Source organism: Aptenodytes patagonicus, chromosome 1 (assembly GCF_965638725.1).
Source record: "Aptenodytes patagonicus chromosome 1, bAptPat1.pri.cur, whole genome shotgun sequence".
NCBI lineage: Eukaryota > Metazoa > Chordata > Aves > Sphenisciformes > Spheniscidae > Aptenodytes > Aptenodytes patagonicus.
Window position 1 is genome coordinate 155,173,094 of NC_134949.1, and position 19,686 is coordinate 155,192,779.

General features: G+C 42.6%; 1 protein-coding gene across 1 annotated transcript in view; it reads left to right on the plus strand.

Moving 5' to 3' along the window:
* The window catches only part of SLC9A4 (solute carrier family 9 member A4), a 38,681-nt gene that overhangs the window by 11,288 nt on the left and 7,707 nt on the right, over nucleotides 1–19,686 (plus strand). The window contains exons 4-9 of the mRNA XM_076359848.1: nucleotides 1,505–1,722; nucleotides 6,353–6,555; nucleotides 7,711–7,797; nucleotides 9,173–9,243; nucleotides 11,573–11,734; nucleotides 17,616–17,712. Coding sequence (XP_076215963.1) covers nucleotides 1,505–1,722; nucleotides 6,353–6,555; nucleotides 7,711–7,797; nucleotides 9,173–9,243; nucleotides 11,573–11,734; nucleotides 17,616–17,712 — 838 coding nt within the window. The remainder of the gene's footprint in view (nucleotides 1–1,504; nucleotides 1,723–6,352; nucleotides 6,556–7,710; nucleotides 7,798–9,172; nucleotides 9,244–11,572; nucleotides 11,735–17,615; nucleotides 17,713–19,686) is intronic.

Genomic DNA, 19,686 nt, shown 5'->3' on the forward strand with positions numbered 1-19,686 from the left:
TGAGCAATTAGGCAAAGCAGACGATTCTTGTACTACGTTTTGCATATCCAACACATTTGCTCTGATTGAGGTGACTGGCGAATTTAGTTGAGCGGGGTTAGACCCAGTGTGTAGTGAGCACTAATACCATGTGGACCCTTTCCTACCTACACTGCCCAAAATACTGCTTCCCTGCCTATTCATTACACTAGACTACGTAGCTCCTTATTTCTTTTGCTTCTTATTTTCATTAGAGTGCTGAAATTACTAGTAATAAAAGAATGTTAATATAATTGGGATTTATTATTCTTACTGCTTCATTAAGGAAATTATTGCTTGTTTTAGGGATGGGAACTTATTGTCACCTTTCTGAATTATTGAGGAATTCATTCATTTTTCACTTGGATCGTGAAAGTCTATTACTCTTGTGTCTCTGAAAGTCAACAGTATTAAACATTAATGCTTAATGGCCTTGTCTTAGAGTGTCCTTGGACCTGCTAAATGTCTCAGCTCCACCAGAATATCCTTGAGATTTCTTCAGTGGAAATTAAATGAGCAGAAACTAGATGAAGGGTTATTTAATGAACAGTCAGCGTTCTCTGAATTCACAAGTTTGGAAAAATATCATCACAAGAAGCCTCTAAAGACTAAAATAACATCAGTAGAAACTAGATAGATGATGGAATATGTTACTAGCATAGCACCCAATCTATCTATTACCTATGACTATGGAAAATCAAGGGGGGAAGAGGAAACCCCCTTCAGTAGGGCTGCTCAAAGACTACTGCTCCGTGTGATTGTCACCAGCGTCTGTGCTGGGTGGCTGCTGATGCCTCTGAAGCAGGCTCTAGTCTTCATTAACAGCGAAGAGGTGGAAAACATCCCTTTGCTTCTTTAGGCACATTCTCCACACGCTGGATAGCTAAAAGCGGGGAAGGACACCTCTGTAGGATAACTGAATTTCCCCCTGCTGTACAGCAATGGGCTGCTGTGGGTGCAGAGTCACTGACGCTTACCCTGGCCCTGCTGATCTGCCAGCCAGCTGGCAGGGAGCTGCCGGGAGCTTTGGCCCCGGCATAGGACTACCACCATGTTCTCCCACCACCACCTCAAAAGAGACGATCACTAAGAGGCAGATTATGTCCCTCTAACCGATCCATCCGTAGGCTGGTACAAAACCGAATTGCCCTTTGTTTGAGACTCAAATATTTGGTGCTTGGTGGCTGTGTGTTAGGCATTCGGGATAAAATGGACTTTGAACTGGAACGTGATACCCCCACTTCCTCGTCAGGAAGGCTGACTGGTTTGCTTCCTTTTTCCTGTATGCAAAATGGATTTGTGAAGCTGAATGAAGATGCTCTTCTACCTAATGAAATAGCTAACGTTACTGAAGAAATAAAATGCTTCTTGATATTAGGAAGGTCAGAGGCTGGTGATGGAGAGTGCAGGTAATGAAGGCTGAGGTTGTTCTTAAATGAAAAGAAAAACAGGGTGTGGCTGATCTCTGATGTTTTGCCTGGTACAGGATGACAGCATGTGCAGTGACAATGAAAAAATACGTGGAGGAGAATGTTTCCCAGAATTCCTGTACCACAATAAAATATTTCATGAAGATGCTGAGCAGCGTCAGCGAGACCCTGATTTTCGTGTTCATGGGAGTGTCTACAGTGGGGAAAAACCACGAGTGGAACTGGGCCTTCATTTGCTTCACTCTGTTCTTCTGCCTCGTTTGGCGGACACTGAGTAAGTCAGCTTTTGCAGGCAACCTCTGCACCTCTGAGAGAAACCCTTTGGTGCAAAGGTATGTTAGAAAAGTCTGTGCAGACTGGCATAACCGGTTTAATAATGAATTTACTAGGCTTATGTTACTGATAAGTTAATTTCACAAATCCACACATGGAGAAAAACAGGGAAAAAGCCCCAAACAAATCTGAATGCCAGTCTCCAAGCACAGACTTTATGATTAGGTGAGAATGGAATATTTTAAGCAAAATTAAAATATTGCCATGATTATGCCTATATAGATGCTTATATCTTAGTTAACTATATGCCCTTGGGTAAGTGGGCTTCATAATGATTTCATCGCACACTGTAATTAACTTAATAATTAGATAATGTACATCACCATACTTCTGGTGCTATAACACTACAGGTCCTGGGCCAGGAGTGCCGGAGGCATTGAAAAAGAGGGAAGGTGAAAATTAGCACTGATAGATAACTGAACAGGGACTCTATTTCCTTCCTTATACCACGTATAGGCCAACCCCACTATGCTACTGCTCCTCACAAGTCAACCCTGGAGTTTTAAACTGCTAGAAAAGAATGCCTGTTTGAAATTACTCCATTTCTATACACAGTATCTCCCCATTCCTGGAAAGGTCTCCTACTCCCTAATCTGTGAGACTGGGATTCCTCCAGCATGGGCAGCGCAGTTTGTAGATGATGTCACACGAGCTGTGGGACACAATTTCTCATCTTCTCCTGATGTCCAGGATGGGTTGACAGTAACGTTGAAAAAGGAGAAGCAATAAGAAGGTGTTCTGGAGGTGGTAGCAGTCCTGGCAGACTTCTCGTACGAGCTGCTCTTGTGCCCGTTAGCCAATTTACTGCAACTGTAGAAGCAGAGAGGCAACACATTGCCATCTTCTCCCTCATCTACTAGTACCGTCCAGCCAAACACTCTAGCTGACATAAGAAAAGAAGGAATGACCCACTGGGTCAACCCAACCCTCCAGCAATGTCTTCAACAGGGCCCGCAGGAGATGCTAATTAGGAAAGGCTTGCAAGCCTGGCCACTTTCTGAGCTCTGTTCACCTCCTACTTCCTCAGCATCTACAGTCACTGTGTTAGGGATGTGAAAGGGTACACTCCTTGCCTATGCTATATAGGGGTCTGTTTTGGGCCTGTTGCCCATGAATTATGCCATCCTTTTTTTGAACCTGAATACTCTATTCTGCATCAGGTTAAGTTAAAACTGCTGCAACAGAAAGCAAACGTATGTACTCCTGGAGAGGTGATGAATTATGGAACGCACCCTACTCAGCCACTGTTATTTGTCACTTAAATTTAGTTAAAAATATGAGTGAATGATGCTTTTGTAATGAAAGACGTTTTGGAAGTTGTACACATGGGCCAAAAATGCAATTAAGCAGGCAACCTTATTTCTGACATTTTTTAACTTGAGTGCCTGAATTGGCCATCTTAATAATATTCTTTCTGAATTTCAGTAGGATTTTTCAGAGTAATTTATATTTTTAAAGAGAATGAGAAGTCCAAATATTCCATCAGGTGGCCTTGGAGGAGATATTCTGAGCACTGAAATTTAGGCACCTACCTTGGCTAACTAAGTTAGTAGGTTAGTTCCCCCATGCTTCATTTATAATCAAAAGAGGCCCCTCTGGAGCATCTTGTGGGGCAGAAATCTACACTGGGCACCTGCCACCACCTCCTCCAGCCTTCAGCCCTTGTCTATATTCCCTTTACATACAGAGCCCAGGCTTGAGCTCTGGGCATTGGCCCCGCATCATCTGCTACAGTATTGAGGAGGAACAAGACCTGTCAGGTGATTCATCAGGGCCAGCTGTGCCCTGAAGGGGAAGGCAAAAAGGGGTTGAGAGGAAAAGGCAAGTAATAGTTGCTGGAGACTGGCTGATGAATCAACTGGAGAATATGCTTTGTTTTCTCTACCACTCACAAAGAAGGAAGAAATGGCTGAAGGTGTGAAGATTGAGGGCAGCCTTAACTGCAGTGACCATGAGACTGTGGGTGCTAAGACCCTGACAGGAGTGAGCAAGCCGACAAACAGCAGAATTACAACCCTGGACTTCAAAGAGCAGATTTTGGCCAGTTGAAGTGGTTGATAATGTGGGAAGGGAATCGGCTGGACCGCTGGTCTCAAAATACTGGTCTAGCTGGTGGCTAATGGCATGCCTCAGGGCTCAGTACAGGGACCAATATTGTTTTAATGTCTTCATTAATGACCTGGAGGATGGAATGGAATGCACACTGAGCAAGTTTGTGGCTGACACTGAACTGCAGGGAGCAGTCAGTATTCTGGATGGCTTCCATTCAAAAGGACCTGGACAGGCTGGAGAAGTGGGCTGACAGAAAGCTCATGAAGTTCAAGAAGAGCATATGCAAGGACTTACATGTGGGTTGGGATAACTCCGTGCACCAGTACAGCCTTGGAGTCTAGTAAGCAACTCTGCAGATAAGGACCTGGCCTGGTAGACAACAGGTTGAACACAAGCCAGAATTATGTCCTTGTGACAAAGGCAGCCAACTGTGTCCTGGGCTACCTTAGCAAGTGTGTAGCCAGCAGGTCCAGCGAAGTGTTTCTTCCCCTCTCTTCAGCACTGGTGGAAGTGTGTGCTGTCTCCAGAGTGCTCTCTCCAGTTCTGGGCTCCCCCAGTATAGGAAGGACACGGAGGTTCTGGATGAAGTGCAATAGAGGCCACCAACCTGGTCAGAGGCTGGAGCAGTGGATGTACAAGGAGAGTCTGAGAGTGCTGAGTCTATGCAGCCTGGGGAAGATATGGCACAGGAGAGACCTTATTACTTTCTACAAGTACCTGATCAGAGGAGAGTGAGAAGATGGAGCCAGACACTTCTCAGAGGTGCACAGCAATAGGACAAGAGGCAACAGACACAAGCTGGAATGTGGGAAATTCTGATTAGACAGTAGGAACCCATTTCTTAACATGAGGGTGATCCAATATTGTAACAGTGGCCCAGCTCTCCATTCTTAAAGGCATTCAAGACTTGACAGGAGCTTTGAGCAACCTGATGTGATTAGCTCTGCTTTGAGTAGGGACTTGGACTAGATGACCTCCAAAGGTCCTTTCTAGCATACAGTACTCTGAGTCTAACATTTGGGGCCAGCTAAGTGTTGGCATCAAACATCTGAGATTAAGGTGCTATTTCTTAAACCTCTCAGGTGGCTTATCCCTCAGTCAAAAAGAATACCAGAGCAGGAAGAAGATGTTGGCTTGACGCTCAGAGCCCATACATATTTCAAGACCTTTGCTTTTAAGCCTGAGAGCCCTGGAGGAAGGCATTTAACCAGAGGAAAAAGAGGAAAGGGGAAACCTGTGAAGGTTCAAGTACGTGCATCTGAACAGCTCTGTTACATAGGGATGACACAAGTACTCAACAGTAGAGGTGATATGATTCTTGTGGGTTGACAGCAAAAAGAAAGTAATTACATATTTTCTTGCTAATCCTGGACCAAGCATGGCCCCTAAGTTTTTAAAGGCTTACTTTCAGAGTCCGTATTGGAATATCCTTCCAATCAAGACAGAAAAAGTGCTCTCCTAACACAAAAGCTATTTTGCTGCCACATGTCCATACTTCTCTCAAACACCAAGGGGAGTGCTAGAGCTTTCCAGAGGAAGGCCGAAATATTTTCCGCTAAAATTGTTTGCTAAAATGATTACATCATTTTCTCTGAAGCTTGAATAAAGAGAATTGGCCTGAGGGCGATACCTCACATACGCAGTTTCAGTCTGAGTAACTGATGTCTAGCATAGTCATAAATAGCCAAAAAAGGTCTTATATAAAGCGGTACCCAGCAACCTGCATAACAGGATTCTGCTACTGGCCTTACCTATAATAATCCACTGAGTTTATCAGTGACAATTGTGTAAAATAACACCAGTAATTATCAGCGTTTGTCAGCTTTTACTTCAGTGATTTAACAGTTTCCACACAAAACATAGGATACATGTTTCTTATGGAAGATGAAGAAGATTAAGAGTAAATCGAGCAAATTGCTAAATGTACTCTATAAAGAAAAGCTGCAGTCCTTACACAGCCACAGGCTGTCTGATTAATTTTAACTTTTATTAAAAGCAAAATGAAATTTGAGAAATAAACAGAGAATTAGAGACACAATAAGCCAGAGGATTAAAAATTAAAATGCTATTACTCTTTGCTTTTCAGTGAACCTGTCCACAGGACTTATTGGTAAAGCACTGTTTAAACACTTTGGGCGGATACTATGCAGAAAGCAGGAAACATTGCAAGGGAAGGCACAGGAAAAACCCTCGTCCAGTGGTTTGTCTTGCCCTCAGAACACTTCAGAGAAGAACTGTGCAACATAAATATAGAAAGTAAATCTTTTCCCCTAATCTCCTAATCTCACTTCTAAACTGCATAAGGGAATTTAAATCCTGAAGCAGGTAGGAACCACGGTCTTTTCTAGGAGATTACTTCACACAAAACAGATTCAGCAGTTGGTCAAAGGGAAGCTACAAGAACCCAAAATTGAAAAGAAAGGTCTGTCAACAGATGCCTGAGCCAAGAGGTTGTTTTGCTTTAAATATTTTCCTTTTCTCCTTGATTAATAATAGTCATGGTTTTTTTCCCTTCCTAGGTGTATTTGCTCTCTTCTACATCAGTAACAAGTTCCGAACATATCCCTTCACCTTCAAAGACCAACTCATTATTTCCTACAGTGGCCTTCGAGGAGCCAGCAGCTTCTCTCTTGCATTCTTGCTTCCAGTGAATCTCTTCCCAAGAAAAAAATTGTTCATTACTGCTACTCTTGTAGTTATATATTTCACTGTGTTCATCCAAGTAAGTGTATTTCTTAATGGATTGCTTTCATGTAATAGAGGTGTCTGAAAGCTTCATGGTGAAGATTGCATTGAATTTACTCTTAAACTAGGACAAGCTATCGTATTTTATGGCCAGATTTAGTACTGCACTGTGTAATTATCCTTTCAGGGCTTTTTAGGTGTTATTAAATAACTTTTTCAGAAAATCTGTATTGAAAACCTGTGTCTTCTAAAATATTCAGGGAAAAGGGCACTTTGTGAACAAAATCTCTTATGTTCACTCCACATGCGCTTCCAAGTTAAGAAGCATTTTAACTTTACACTTCAGCACAGAATCATTCTCTACTAGTGGTGTATCTCAAACTGGACAGAAAACAGTATGTCTGTTCTATGAAGGGTTTTGAATTTTTTACTTTTATCTTGATTAATCCTGGAGACCAAATGAGAACATTTTGAAATCCTTTGTAAAAGAATATTAAAGAAAAATAAAGTGAATAATTCAGATTTGTAAGAATAGGTGTCTACCTCAGATGTTTGGGTTATTCCACTTGGCTTACAATGCTGTACCTGGAAGGACTGGATCTTCTGGAGGTCTTGCATCCTATGTTCTGTATTTTCCCATACCAATATCTCAGATACTCTAGGGTGCCAATGGGGCACTGTGCATTTGCGCATCTCGCATGCATCTATGCGCACTTAGATTCCACCAGAATGTTTCAGAAAAAACATTTTGTTTCTATTTCCCCTTTTTAAATGCTATTCTGTAGCAGTGCAGTAAAGAATTGGGAACAGCTGAAAACGGTTTCTAAGTGAAAAAACCCCCAAAATATTTAATTCTGAAAATGTTGAAGTAAGAGGTTTCAAGACTGTAAGAACCTCACAAAGATAATGTTTTGTTTCAAGTGAGTGCTCTTTTGAAGAAGGTTGGCAATAAGTCAGTTACTTTACATAGTTAAAACATGTTGATAAATACAACCTTGCTTATAAAAAAACTGGTGCGTAATTTTTTTTAAGTTTTTGAGTTTTAATCCTCTTCTGTAGTTCTCCATACAAGTAATAGATCATTCTTGTGTCTAGACACAGCTTTCCTAATCGATTAAAATTAAATCCTTTTGCTTCCTTTCTGTTTTTTCTAAAAGATAATAAACATTTCAACTCATTGTTCCAAATGCAGGGAATCACAATTGGACCATTGGTCAGATATCTAGATGTTAAAAAGACCAACAAAAAGGAGTCAATCAGTGAAGAAATTCATGTGCGAGTAAGTTTTTTTATATCAGTAGCTGGTATCCTAAAAAGAAGAAGAGAAAGAGTATTCCAAATGAGCTGGACCAGAGGGAGGCATTTGGTAGCACTGGCATTCAGTGGATTTGGACACTGAATGCTTTTAACAACATTTGGAGGAAACCCTAGGCATAATTTTCTAAAATATGATATTGCATTTATATTCATAGTGACTATCATATTTTAATATCATACCACAAGTGTCACGGTGTAGCAGGGCCCTTACTTCTTGATACTTGTGACCATGGGAGGACAGAAACATAAAGGTAGCAGTTACAAAATGCACTCATCATCCTTGCCAGCTAGATTTGTCAGATACCTTTGTTGCCATCTTTTGACTGGTTCTAGACACACTGACACCTTAAAAGTCTTTAATCAAGTTTTATTGAACTGAAATGAATTGAACCATTGGTCTGCAAATTTAGTTTCAAGTTATTCTGAATGATCTTTTCCCCTCTCAGACATTTGCTTTAGCTCTCAAATTACCATTATATAAAATAACAGAAAGCTGCTCAAACTGACTTAACAACACTATACAAAATATATGTACATGCTTTCATTTTCACAATAGGGAATATATTTGAAATTAACAGAAACCCTGTGCCTTAAAATTAAGCACATGCTTAATTTTTTTTGTTGCTAACACATTAGCAAAATGTGCTAATCTCAACTGATTTGAATTTGAAGTGCATTTAATTCTTACTATTTCAACCTCTACACTTAACCTTGAAAGGAAGTTATGTTTAAAAGCACCACTTAAAACAATATGTATGTAAGAATTGGCCATTTTTCTGTCTGTTTCCATAATGCTACAAACACACAAAAGATGACTGAAAATCCTGGTAGTTAGCAGTGATGAACTTACCAGTCTCATGACAATTTACAAAACCCTCAGAGGACTTGTCGGTCAAGGCAAAGGTTAAGGTGTGGGATACCTGGCCCTGTGCCCCTCTCAGGGAGGTCACATATGCAGAAGGGCAACCTGGTTGACAGAACCAAGAGTTTAGTTTTTGGCCTCAGTAGACAAAGAGGACCAGGCAATTTGGATGCTCAATATCATCTTCCATTGGACATAGTCCTTAACTTGGGCCTGTATGTTGCTGGGTGATGGTGAGATGACAGCAGACTGATAGACTTGTCGCCTCCATCAAAATATTGCCGCTGCAGCCAAGCATAGGAGCTGCCACAGTGGGATCTTTGCCTTGATTTTTAGAGAAATATAGATGCCTTCAGAATTAACTCACACCCTCCAGCTAAAAAAAATCTCAAAATCCTGTCAACAATTGTGTATTTGTGGTGACATTATTTTCTCATAATGGACGCCTAAAATTTTTCCATGTTTGTTTCTCTAGTTGATGGATCACTTGAAGGCTGGTATTGAAGACATATGTGGACACTGGAGTCATTATCAGCTGAGAGATAAGTAAGCATCTCTTATTGCAGCCTATTATAATAAAATAACCTATCTATCATGTAAAATACAATAGGCAAATAGAATAGGAAATCAGTCTGTGCCCCATAAAGCTAAAATAGCATGAAAATACTGGGGACGTGCAATATCTCTTTTTAAAAAGTGAACTCCTGAGTAACGGTTATCTCTTGGGAGTGCAGTACTCGTATATTGCCTGCTAAATTGCTTCTGCACAAACAAGCAGAAAATAAGCCTTCTGAAATAAAAACATAGCACGGGAACTCATGCTGCAGACATCAGCCTGTGCACATAGCTTTGGCATAACTCTTAGATCCGTGGCAGTGCTCCTTTAGGTCTGGATTTAGAACAGAAGCTATGTAAGGTGTCAGTGCTTCACTGACTTTTGGTGTAAGTCTCCACAGCAAATATGATCCCTTGTTGGTGAGTACAGATTCAATAATAATTAGTCACCTGTCCTTACAGCTCTTTGCATTCAGTAATATTTAAAATAACAGTACTGAAGGGAATGGTTGAATTTAAATATCCAGTAGCATAAGCAGATACTTTCAAGCTAGTCTTCACTCAGAAACGCAGGACCTGCATTGTGTCTTCTACAAGCAGGATGAGGTGGTTTTGTGAAGCTTTGTGGCTCTTCCAGGCACTGCCCAGAAGAGACGGACCTGCCATTCTGAGCTGCCCTTCCCTTTACCTTCTCCCTAAGGGAGCCCTGTGATCATGTTGGCCACCACCTCAGCATGTGAAGGGAAGTGTGGGGAAGACACTAATCTTCCTTCCCCACAAACATCTTATTAAGATGCTGTAGGCTAAAAGTTATCCCTAGTTATCCTAGCTATGCTTAGACTTCTGTGCCGGAGTCCTCTGTCTCACCTTTCAGCATTGGACCCCAGTAATCCAGCCAGGGGGGTCTGTCAGGACATGTGGCAACTCCTTTCATGACTGGGTTTCTCCCTATGGAAATCAGGAATTAAGAGTGGGAAGAAGGTGGCTGGTTTGCATCCAGTTATTGTCCCAGTGAAGAGTAATGATGTAATGTGCTAGGGCACATACCTGGACCTAGAAGCTAAAATGTCCTTTTGGCTCTCACAGTACAGGTAGCTTTAGGACATCCGCTGGGGCCGCGCCACTGTCTGTGCAGTCAATAAGCTAAACAAGTCCCTGTTGGAGCAGTTATTCCATTGAAATAGCTGCATTTACACATATCTGTGAGAAAATGTTATCCCCTTATCTCACATCTACCCACCAGCTATGAAAAGAGAATTTTGTCCAAACTAGCCATAAATGTAGTGTTTCAGTTCAGGGGCAGATTCAAAAAACACACTGTATGTGAAGACATTTAATGTAAGAAGGTTGTATTAAAAGATATTCCCTAGACTTTTCTACGCAACTTTAAAGATGTTTAGCATATGTATATCAGAATTAATTACCTAAGTGATGACACTCCAGGAGGCTTTCTGTTACACAGAAAAACAGAGAGAGTTCTAATCCTAGTGGAAACATTTGTGTACCTATCTCTGCTATTAATGTATAAAAACTAGGCTTTGTTAAGAAAAAATGTACAAACTCTGTAGTGCTTTTCCTAGCATTGTGGAGCACATTACCTTGCTGTGGTAAACTGTTCCTCTGAAAGAAACATACAAGATCTGCTGTTGTTCTGCTAAACGTCTGCCTGGAAGCACGTACCTGTTCCAAAGCGCACACACACATTCACATTCAAATTATGCCACACATTAGCAATATTTTACAATCTGCAGCATGCGAGCACATAGTGTTTTGTAGTCCATTCAATTTCTCTGTTATTCAGAATACAAAGAAATGTATTTTTTCTGCTCTAATTGTCAGGATTCAAAATTATCAGCAACATAATGGACCCAAACTACTGTAACTGCCGGGCCATTTAGAGCCTCATTGGTGGCTGGCTGAATAGGCCAGGATTACTGTAAGAGCAGCTGCTGCCGTTATGCCCTACTAGAACACAACATTTGTACAAAAGCGTGGAGACTGGCCATATTCTTTTCTGACAAATGTGGCGGTGTTATATGCAAACACACACCCAGCCCTCTTTTTTGCTCTGATTGCAGCTTGTTTATTTCTTTTGTCTGGTGGGCTTTGCAATCTCTGTGGACCAGTAGACTGTGCCAAACGTCCCCCCTAAAGGTCTCCGCTCACTAGGCCTTCAGGAGTCCACAGGTGCCTCCAATTTGGATTCAGTTTCCACCACTGAATTATATATGTGTGCATTTGAATGAAGACCAGCTTGTACCACAGAAATAAAAACACATTTCCTTTTTTTTACACTTTGATTTTAATATCTCTTTTGCAGATTTAAGAAGTTTGACAATAAGTATTTGAAGAAAATCTTAATTCGGGAACACCAGCCCAAATCCAGCATTGTGTCATTGTACAAAAAGATGGAGATAAAACTGGCCATCGAGATGGCTGAGAGTGGCATGAAAATTTCAAAATCATCCACAGGTTCTTTACAGTGAGTACTGACCTCCTGACTGTTTGCAGAGCAGGGACAGGAAGGAAGGAGACAAAAATGAGAAAATACCCAAGGGATTTTATGACTTCAGTAGAAATGTAAAAAAAAAAAGACAGTTATGAAAAGAGAAGTTGCTGTTTTGTACTGGCAATTTGGTGCTCATCATATTTGCACTTTGGCTCTTTGTTCACAGAGTGAAAACTAAAACCAGGGACATTTTCTCTGTTTCTCTTCAATATTGGGCAGTTCTGAAGAGGAATCATAAGTCAGGCACAGAAGCCACTCTGGCTGCTTTACATCACAGCAGTGGTTCAAGGTGGCCGTACTCGTCTCGTAGCTGGCCAGTGAGTTTTGCTCATCACTGCTAGGTGCTGAGAGACCTGCAGGAGAGCTTAGAGCACAGGTCCCGACTCCATTATCCCAATCACAAACTTTTGCTGAGAGCAGATTTCTTTGTAACATTTGCAATTTTTGCTACTTCAGTTTGCAGTCCCTCAAACTGTCTTGCCATATTTTGGTACTTCCGTACCAGATTCGTCCAATTAAACATTGAGAGTAGTGCTGCAGAGAAGGACTTGGGGGTACTGGTGGATGAAAAGCTGGACATGAGCCAGCAATGTGCGCTCGCAGCCCAGAAGGCCAATCGTACCCTGGGCTGCATCAAAAGCAGCATGGCCAGCAGGTCGAGGGAGGTGATTCTGCCCCTCTACTCTGCTCTGGTGAGACCCCACCTGGAGTACTGCGTCCAGCTCTGGAGCCCTCAGCAGAAGAAAGACACGGACCTGTTGGAGCGGGTCCAGAGGAGGGCCGCAAAAATGATCAGAGGGATGGAACACCTCTCCTATGAGGACAGGCTGAGAGAGTTGGGGTTGTTTAGCCTGGAGAAGAGAGGGCTCCAGGGAGACCTTATTGCAGCCTTCCAATACTTAAAGGGGGCTTATAAGAAAAATGGGGACAGACTTTTTAGCAGGGCCTGTTGCAATAGGACAAGGGGTAATGGTTTTAAACTACAAGAGGGTAGATTCAGACTAGATATAAGGAAGAATTTTTTTACGCTGAGGGTGGTGAAACACTGGCACAGGTTGCCCAGAGAGGTGGTGGATGCCCCATCCCTGGAAACATTCAAGGTCAGGCTGACGGGGCTCTGAGCAACCTGATCTAGTTGAAGATGTCCCTACTCGTTGCAGGAGGGTTGGACTAGATGACCTTTAAAGGTCCCTTCCAAGCCAAACCATTCTGTGATTCTATGATTCTATGAAACAGTAATGCAACTTTGCATCAGACAGACCAGGGGAGAAAACTGGTGGGATCTCCAGAGCCATCACTGAGGGAACTACTCTCTAGGAGAGAAGTCTGTACAAATTCTCACTCCTGCATACTTTAAGTGCTGTGCATGTATTTATCCTCACCTGGCAACCCACTGTCCAGAGTGTGGGTATTGCTAATGGCACTTGCCCCCACAAACTCTTTCCTGGGCTCCCGCTGGCCACTGCTGCTGCTACTGCCTGCTCTCTGCTGCTGCATCCTTCAACCCCTCTCCATTTTCAAGCAGCCTCTGGCAGGGCCCAGCATATTTTCTTTTTTGAATGATCATCTCAACCCATACCAGAAAGTCCAAATACCATCTGGACATTAAATTAAAATCTCCCTTGAAACTTCGGCTTAATCATGTCAATATTCATCTGCTTTCTTGAAACTGATGTCAGCATGCAGCGTAAGACCCAGCTCTTTTCTTTCTAAATCATTCTTTGCTGAATGGATGATATTAAAAAAGATTGCGTGTCTGTCAGGCTCCTTTCTGTCTGCTGTATTCCCTTAACTGTTCTGAGCCAAGAGAAAATGTGCAAGGTTGGTAGACAGTCAATGGCAATCAAACCACATTCCTCTTCTTTTCTTGAAGGAAAGAGAAAATAAGACAAATTGCTTCAGCGTAGTTCAGAAATTCTCTCCTGGGCTGAGAATTTAGATCGAAAAATATTCTATAATAAACAGCTGATGTAAAGGACTAATTTTTGCCAGCTCTACTCCAGCTGTAATTGAATTTTACTGTGCATCAACCTCTGATGCACAGGTTCTCCTAAGTGTCAACTTCAAGAAACAAAGTGCAACCTGTGGCTCAGAAACATTCTGATTCTTGGAGGCTGTGAGAGTGTTCTAGGAAAATATATGTTTTCCCAGCTCTGTTCGTTGATAGGTGTCCACTGTTGAGCAGTGGAGGAGACAGGATAGTGAGTGAGTTGTTGGATCTTTGGTCTGAGCCAATGCAGCAGTTCTTTTATCTCTATTTTCCTGGGCAATTAAGTGAACCGGGTTAAGACTAAAAGGTTTCTAAATGTATTTGTAAATTATTTGATTGTTGTCATTGAGATAACTTATACCTGAAGTCCCTGTCTTCAGTGAGGATACAAAAATCTGGCCATGAGCAAGTGGAGATTTGAAATCAAATTCCAACATATGGCACGTAAAGCAGTATTTGCAGTGCCAGGGCAGTGGGAAACCTCTCTCACTAGCACTTCTGATCAGTTCTGCAGCCTTTAGGCACAGGAGGGGAAATACTTTATAACAATCAATGCAGATCTGCATTGCTATGAATTGGCATTATTCTCAGAAATTGCATTCATGCTGGTGTGATTCCTGCAGGTGGAGTGGGTGTCCAATATGCAGTAAGTATTTCCAGCGCGGACTGGAGAAATTTCCCCATGGACTGTGCAACAAAGAATCCACATTTGAATGAAAATAGAGCATTTTGTTATGATGTTTTGGAGAATATAAGCCTTAGAAATAAGGATAGAAATGGCAAAAGCAGAGCCAAGCAGATATTATCAAAGCTGTGTTTGTATGGCTGTTTTTTGGAGGAAATATGCCCATTAGAGAGAGATGGTTTGATGCTGAACTTACTTAATGTTGGTTTCATATTACTGCAATACTGACTTTGGTAAGAGTAAATCTTAGAATGTAACAATACAGTACAGATCAGAATCAAGTGCCGTGTTGTCATTTGTGGTGGTGCAGTTGCGCAAGAGCTGTGCCTGATGAATGTTACTTCTGTCACAGGACTAGTGAAGATTGGTGGGGAGTTCACAAAGTTCAAAATTTTAGATATAATATATAAAAAATAATCTTACAAGGTTTGTGGAAGGCATTTTACTTCCTCCATGTATCAACTATCTCCATGTCTAAAGAAGAAAGAGATACTGTCATGGTACTCGTTACAGAGAGACAGTCAGTTTTCATGGCATATTATCGTTTCAGTATTTTCTTCACAAATATATCTCCTGCACTGTGCTTTGTTGTAACACGCTGGAAGTTTCAATAAGAACAAAGAGATAGTTTCAATAAGGATTGTTTTATGGGTTTGGTAACATACCAAACTTGTTTGGTTTTTTCTGAAAGTTCTTTTTTAATGTGTTGTAATTGCAAAATGTAAAAGCAATCTGTTCCTTATTACCATACCTGTGCATTGTTATCAGTTGGGTAGGTTAATATCTAATCCCATGAAAAGAACACACATTTTTTATTTGTGCTCCAGAACAATACAGACTATCTTCATGCTGTTTGTTCTCTTGCTATCCCAGCTCAGCTGAAACTCAGGGGATTTTATTTATTCTATTTAAGTCCTTTTAAGAGCAAAATGATAAGCCTTTACATGACTTAGGACTGGCCACTTCTGTGCTGGCATGTGGAGGGGGTCAGGTATGCAACTAGAAAAGTAAAGAGATGATCTGATGTCTTCCCAGTGGAGTTCTGCTTTCCCCTATTTAGCTGCTTTCCCCTATTTATTCCCAACTGTAGGGTATAAAGACCCTGTGGAGACATTCAGTGAAGTGCAGACCAGAGAGACAGTTAATTGCCTACGAAGTCAAAGCCAATTTCATCAGCTATGGCAGTTCGATTTGCATTACGTTGCCAAGCCTGCATTTTATAGACCACTACTCGTTGACAGGCTAGATTGCCATTAGTCCCCAGGGGCTGTGCTTGTGTTTGCTTTCCCAGGTGTACCTAGGGTCTCTCTGTTGTCCAAAGGCACAGCAGCTAGGGGCTGCTGACAGCAAAGAGACTGGTTTCCTCGCTGTGGAAAGCAGCATACACGGGCTGTCCCACAGCCTGGGACACACCAGATCCGGTGTGGAATAAAGGTGCATTACACCTAAGCCTGGAAACTTGGTGGCATCCCTGGATCCTCTCAAGTGTTATCCCTGAGAGCTGAAAGCAAGTGAAAAACCAGCCAACCAACCAACCCACCCACCCAGCTGGCCTGGAACCGGGTCGTGGTGATGGTCTTTTTTCCCTGCTGATAAATACCTAGCTTTGTTGTTGTTGCTGTTGTTGAGAATTGATGAATGTCAATTAAACATTTGTTGGGAAGGATATTTCAGGGCCAGGATAAGATTTCTGGTCAAATCCAGAAAGGGAGTCCTTTTCTGTGACTCTGGCTTGCCAACAGCTGAGTGGTAGACTCATGGGTCTCATGCCTCAGTGAGATCCTTAACCTATTGGTTACCCCAGCCCTACCTCTAACACCTTAATCTATTGTCAATTTCTCTCTTTCTTTTTACTTCACGAAAAAATTTGGCAGATCTCAGTTTTGGTCTGATGCAGAATGAAAACACATTCTGAAACCTTGAAATATATCAGGAATTAATTCTTACATTCCAGGGACTTTGGACAGGGCCAGGCCACCAGTGCTCACTGTCTGCTTGATGGTAAGAGGCAGTAAAATGTAAAATCCAGGCAGCTCATGATGGTCCTACAAGTTTTCAAGATGTTCATGTTAGATTATAGCACAAAACAGTGGTAATCTTGTTAAACTAGCTGTAATTGCAAATTCCAACCTTTTTCCTATGTTTACAGCATAATCTCAGTTTAGCTTGAATCCACCTTCCTTTGCCGTTAAAAGTTTTTAATTTATTTTACAGGGAGTACAAAATAAATACACACAAAGCTTTGGCAATACTGTACCTTGATCATAATCCATTCTTTAATTGCACAGTTTACAGACAACACTTTAAGGACATCACTTAGCTGAGAACAAAGATTTGCAATTACATTTTTTTAAAAAAGAGGCAAGAAAGCAAAACGGAGAAAGGAAAAAACCAGAAACAAGATGAACTCAGACTGATTAATCCTGGATGATCACTATCTATCTCCCTTTCTTTTCTTGGGAATTCAGCCGAACGCTAACTCTCACACAGATTGACTGACTTAGCAAAACCAGTTAACATTTCACAGCAGCCCTCTTCCATTGTTTTGCTAGTGAAAAAGCCAGGCAGCTACAGGTGACGTTGGGCTTCTTGTCACAGTTTGTTAAAAATACAAAGATGCCTATCTTTTAGGTAGTTCTTTCATTTTAAATGGAGAAACGGGCTCAGTGGCAAGGAAACCCTATACGTTCTCACCACAGGGCAGGTCTCTCGGACTCCTTAATTGGCATGTGCTTTAGTTCTTAAGGATTTGCTGCACTTTCTCAAAGGAGTTAAAACCAGCAGGACCACAAGGCCCAGACTGCTAGACCATGCTGAAGAATGTATTCAGACAGAGGAGGAAACTTGCAGTGCCTTCCTGAACGTACAGCTGGTTGTTACCCAACCTAATCCTTAAATACGAACTTCCTTGTGAAGCTTTGAGAAAGAAAAGGAGTTTCTGCTGCCAGCTGTATGAGGGCTTAGGGCCCATTCTGGCTACACAGTATATTGATAAAACCCAGGAAAGAGCAAAATCTGACATTTTTTATTCATCTTTGGATGATTTCATGGTGTCACTGGTCACTGAAAGGCTCTTCATAGCCTCCTGTTCTAGCACTAAAACCAGATCACGCCATTTCATGGGAATAGTATTTAATCAACTGATTAATATCACAGTTAAATTTTTCTTTTATTTACAGGAGTGGTAGAAATCGGTGTGTGCATAAGCTCTCTGCCGCAGAGGTGGAGTCCATGAGAGATGTCCTGGCACATAATCTATACCAAGTGCGACAAAGGGTGCGTAAGCGACCTGCTATCGTGCACTATTTGCAGACTGAAAGCTCTTGTTTGCCTTCCCTGTACCACGGCCATGGTGGGTGGTAGCACCAGGACCAGCCCTGGGGTCACGCTAGTGGGAGACCCGGGCCTGGAGCCCGCAGCCGCTCCGACTCGGGAGCTGCACGGGGAAGGGAAGGGAAGGGAAGGGAAGGGAAGGGAAGGGAAGGGAAGGGAAGGGAAGGGAAGGGAAGGGAAGGGAAGGGAAGGGAAGGGAAGGGAAGGGAAGGGAAGGGAAGGGAAGGGAAGGGAAGGGAAGGAGGGGAAGGAGCCCTGGCCCGGGGCTCGCTCCTGGGTGGAAAAAAGGAAAGCAGTTTTTTTCCATCAGCTTTTCACCCTGACTGCAGCACAAAAAGCCAGGAAAATCTGTGACTGAGCTGTAGAGGTCAGGCTTCCCTCGCTGCGCAGCTACCAGTGACTCGGAAACGGCCTTCCCGAGGCCGCCAAACATCCCCGGGGGCCTCCGAGGTCCCAGGTCCTCTCCCTGGGGTCACGCACAGCCGGCGTGCCGGAGCCCGGCTGGCTGGGCGGCCTGCGTGCCGCTGCGGCGGCCTGGGGCAGCGGGCTGGACGGGCGCTGGGCCGGTGGCTGCCCGCCGCCCGGGGACGGAGGCAGGGCTTCGTGGGAGGTGGCAGGCTGGCAGGTCGGCGGCAGCGGTGAAACTCCCCTGTGGAGGTGGGTGGACCAGTGGCGGTAAACATTGCGTAGCCCGAAGTCAGATGAGAGGCAGGCTGGTAAATCCTGGCTCTGCGTGGGAGCAACAGTTTACCCTCGCCGCGGGAGGAGAAAGGGGGGGAAAAAAAATCCACCTCCTCTGGAGCTTCACTTTACACGTTTGGGTTTTTTTCCCCCATAAAATGGGGGTGATGATACCTCAGCAGGGATTTGTTTTGCAGAAATTTGTACTGATTCTGATGCATCCCAGCATATAATACCTACTTAATCCAGTCTTGGGCCCAGAACGTACAACTGAGTGCTCTCCTACACCAATGAGTGGTAGAGGATATAGTACGGTAACCTTGAAATTATGCAGATAAACGGGGCTAACTCGTGTAACACACATTCACTAGAAAATGCTAGGCCCTGCTCATTTAAATGTGTCATTACTAATACGATATGCATTCCTAATATTGTTTGATTTGCCGTGGCCAATTATCCTTATGATATTAATGTCTTATCTTACCAGCAACAGTTTTCATATATGGCTGCCTCTTAGATTACTGAAATGAACTCTCTCTCTTCAAAATCAATTACAGTAATGACTATTTGCGCCAGCCACTTCCTATGTGGTATTGAGAACTGTGTCCTTTTGGAAATGAAAGATTGGAAGTAAAATAATGCCACTTCTAATACTTCACTTTCAACTCTGAAGGCCTGGTAATGCTCTGGCTCACCAGACCAACTTTACAAAGACCCTTGCAAGTGAGACTCAGATCAGATTCTGCTTTTTAAGAAGGTTTATAAACTTAAGTGAATTTTTCTCTTTAAGGCAGATAATTGTTTCCCTTATTTCACAAGATGTATGCAATAAATTAAAAAGCTTGTCCTAAAAGATGCTCAGTTTTAGGGTAATGTTAAGGTGTAGTTTGTCCAAGTATGGAAAGGAAACTCCGCTGTGCATCTCATTCTGGAGATGTACTCTTCTTAACGTAGTCGTCTGTTCCGGGGCACATCTGCAACTTGCTCCTGGTTCAGTAATATTAGTACCGAGGCTCAGTGGTGGGTTAACCAGCTCTCTCTCTCTCTTGGGACCTGCCTCAGATCTGTAGCTCCCAATTGTGTGATCAGAAGAGGGCTGACAAAGGGAGGGCAAGCCCAGAGATGTTAACAGCCTTGTGTAGGTGGGTATATTTTTATGGTAGTTTGAACAGGCATGAGTCTATCAAAAATGGCATCAAAATGTAGTCCCTGAGGTCTGAGACTTACAGCTATGTT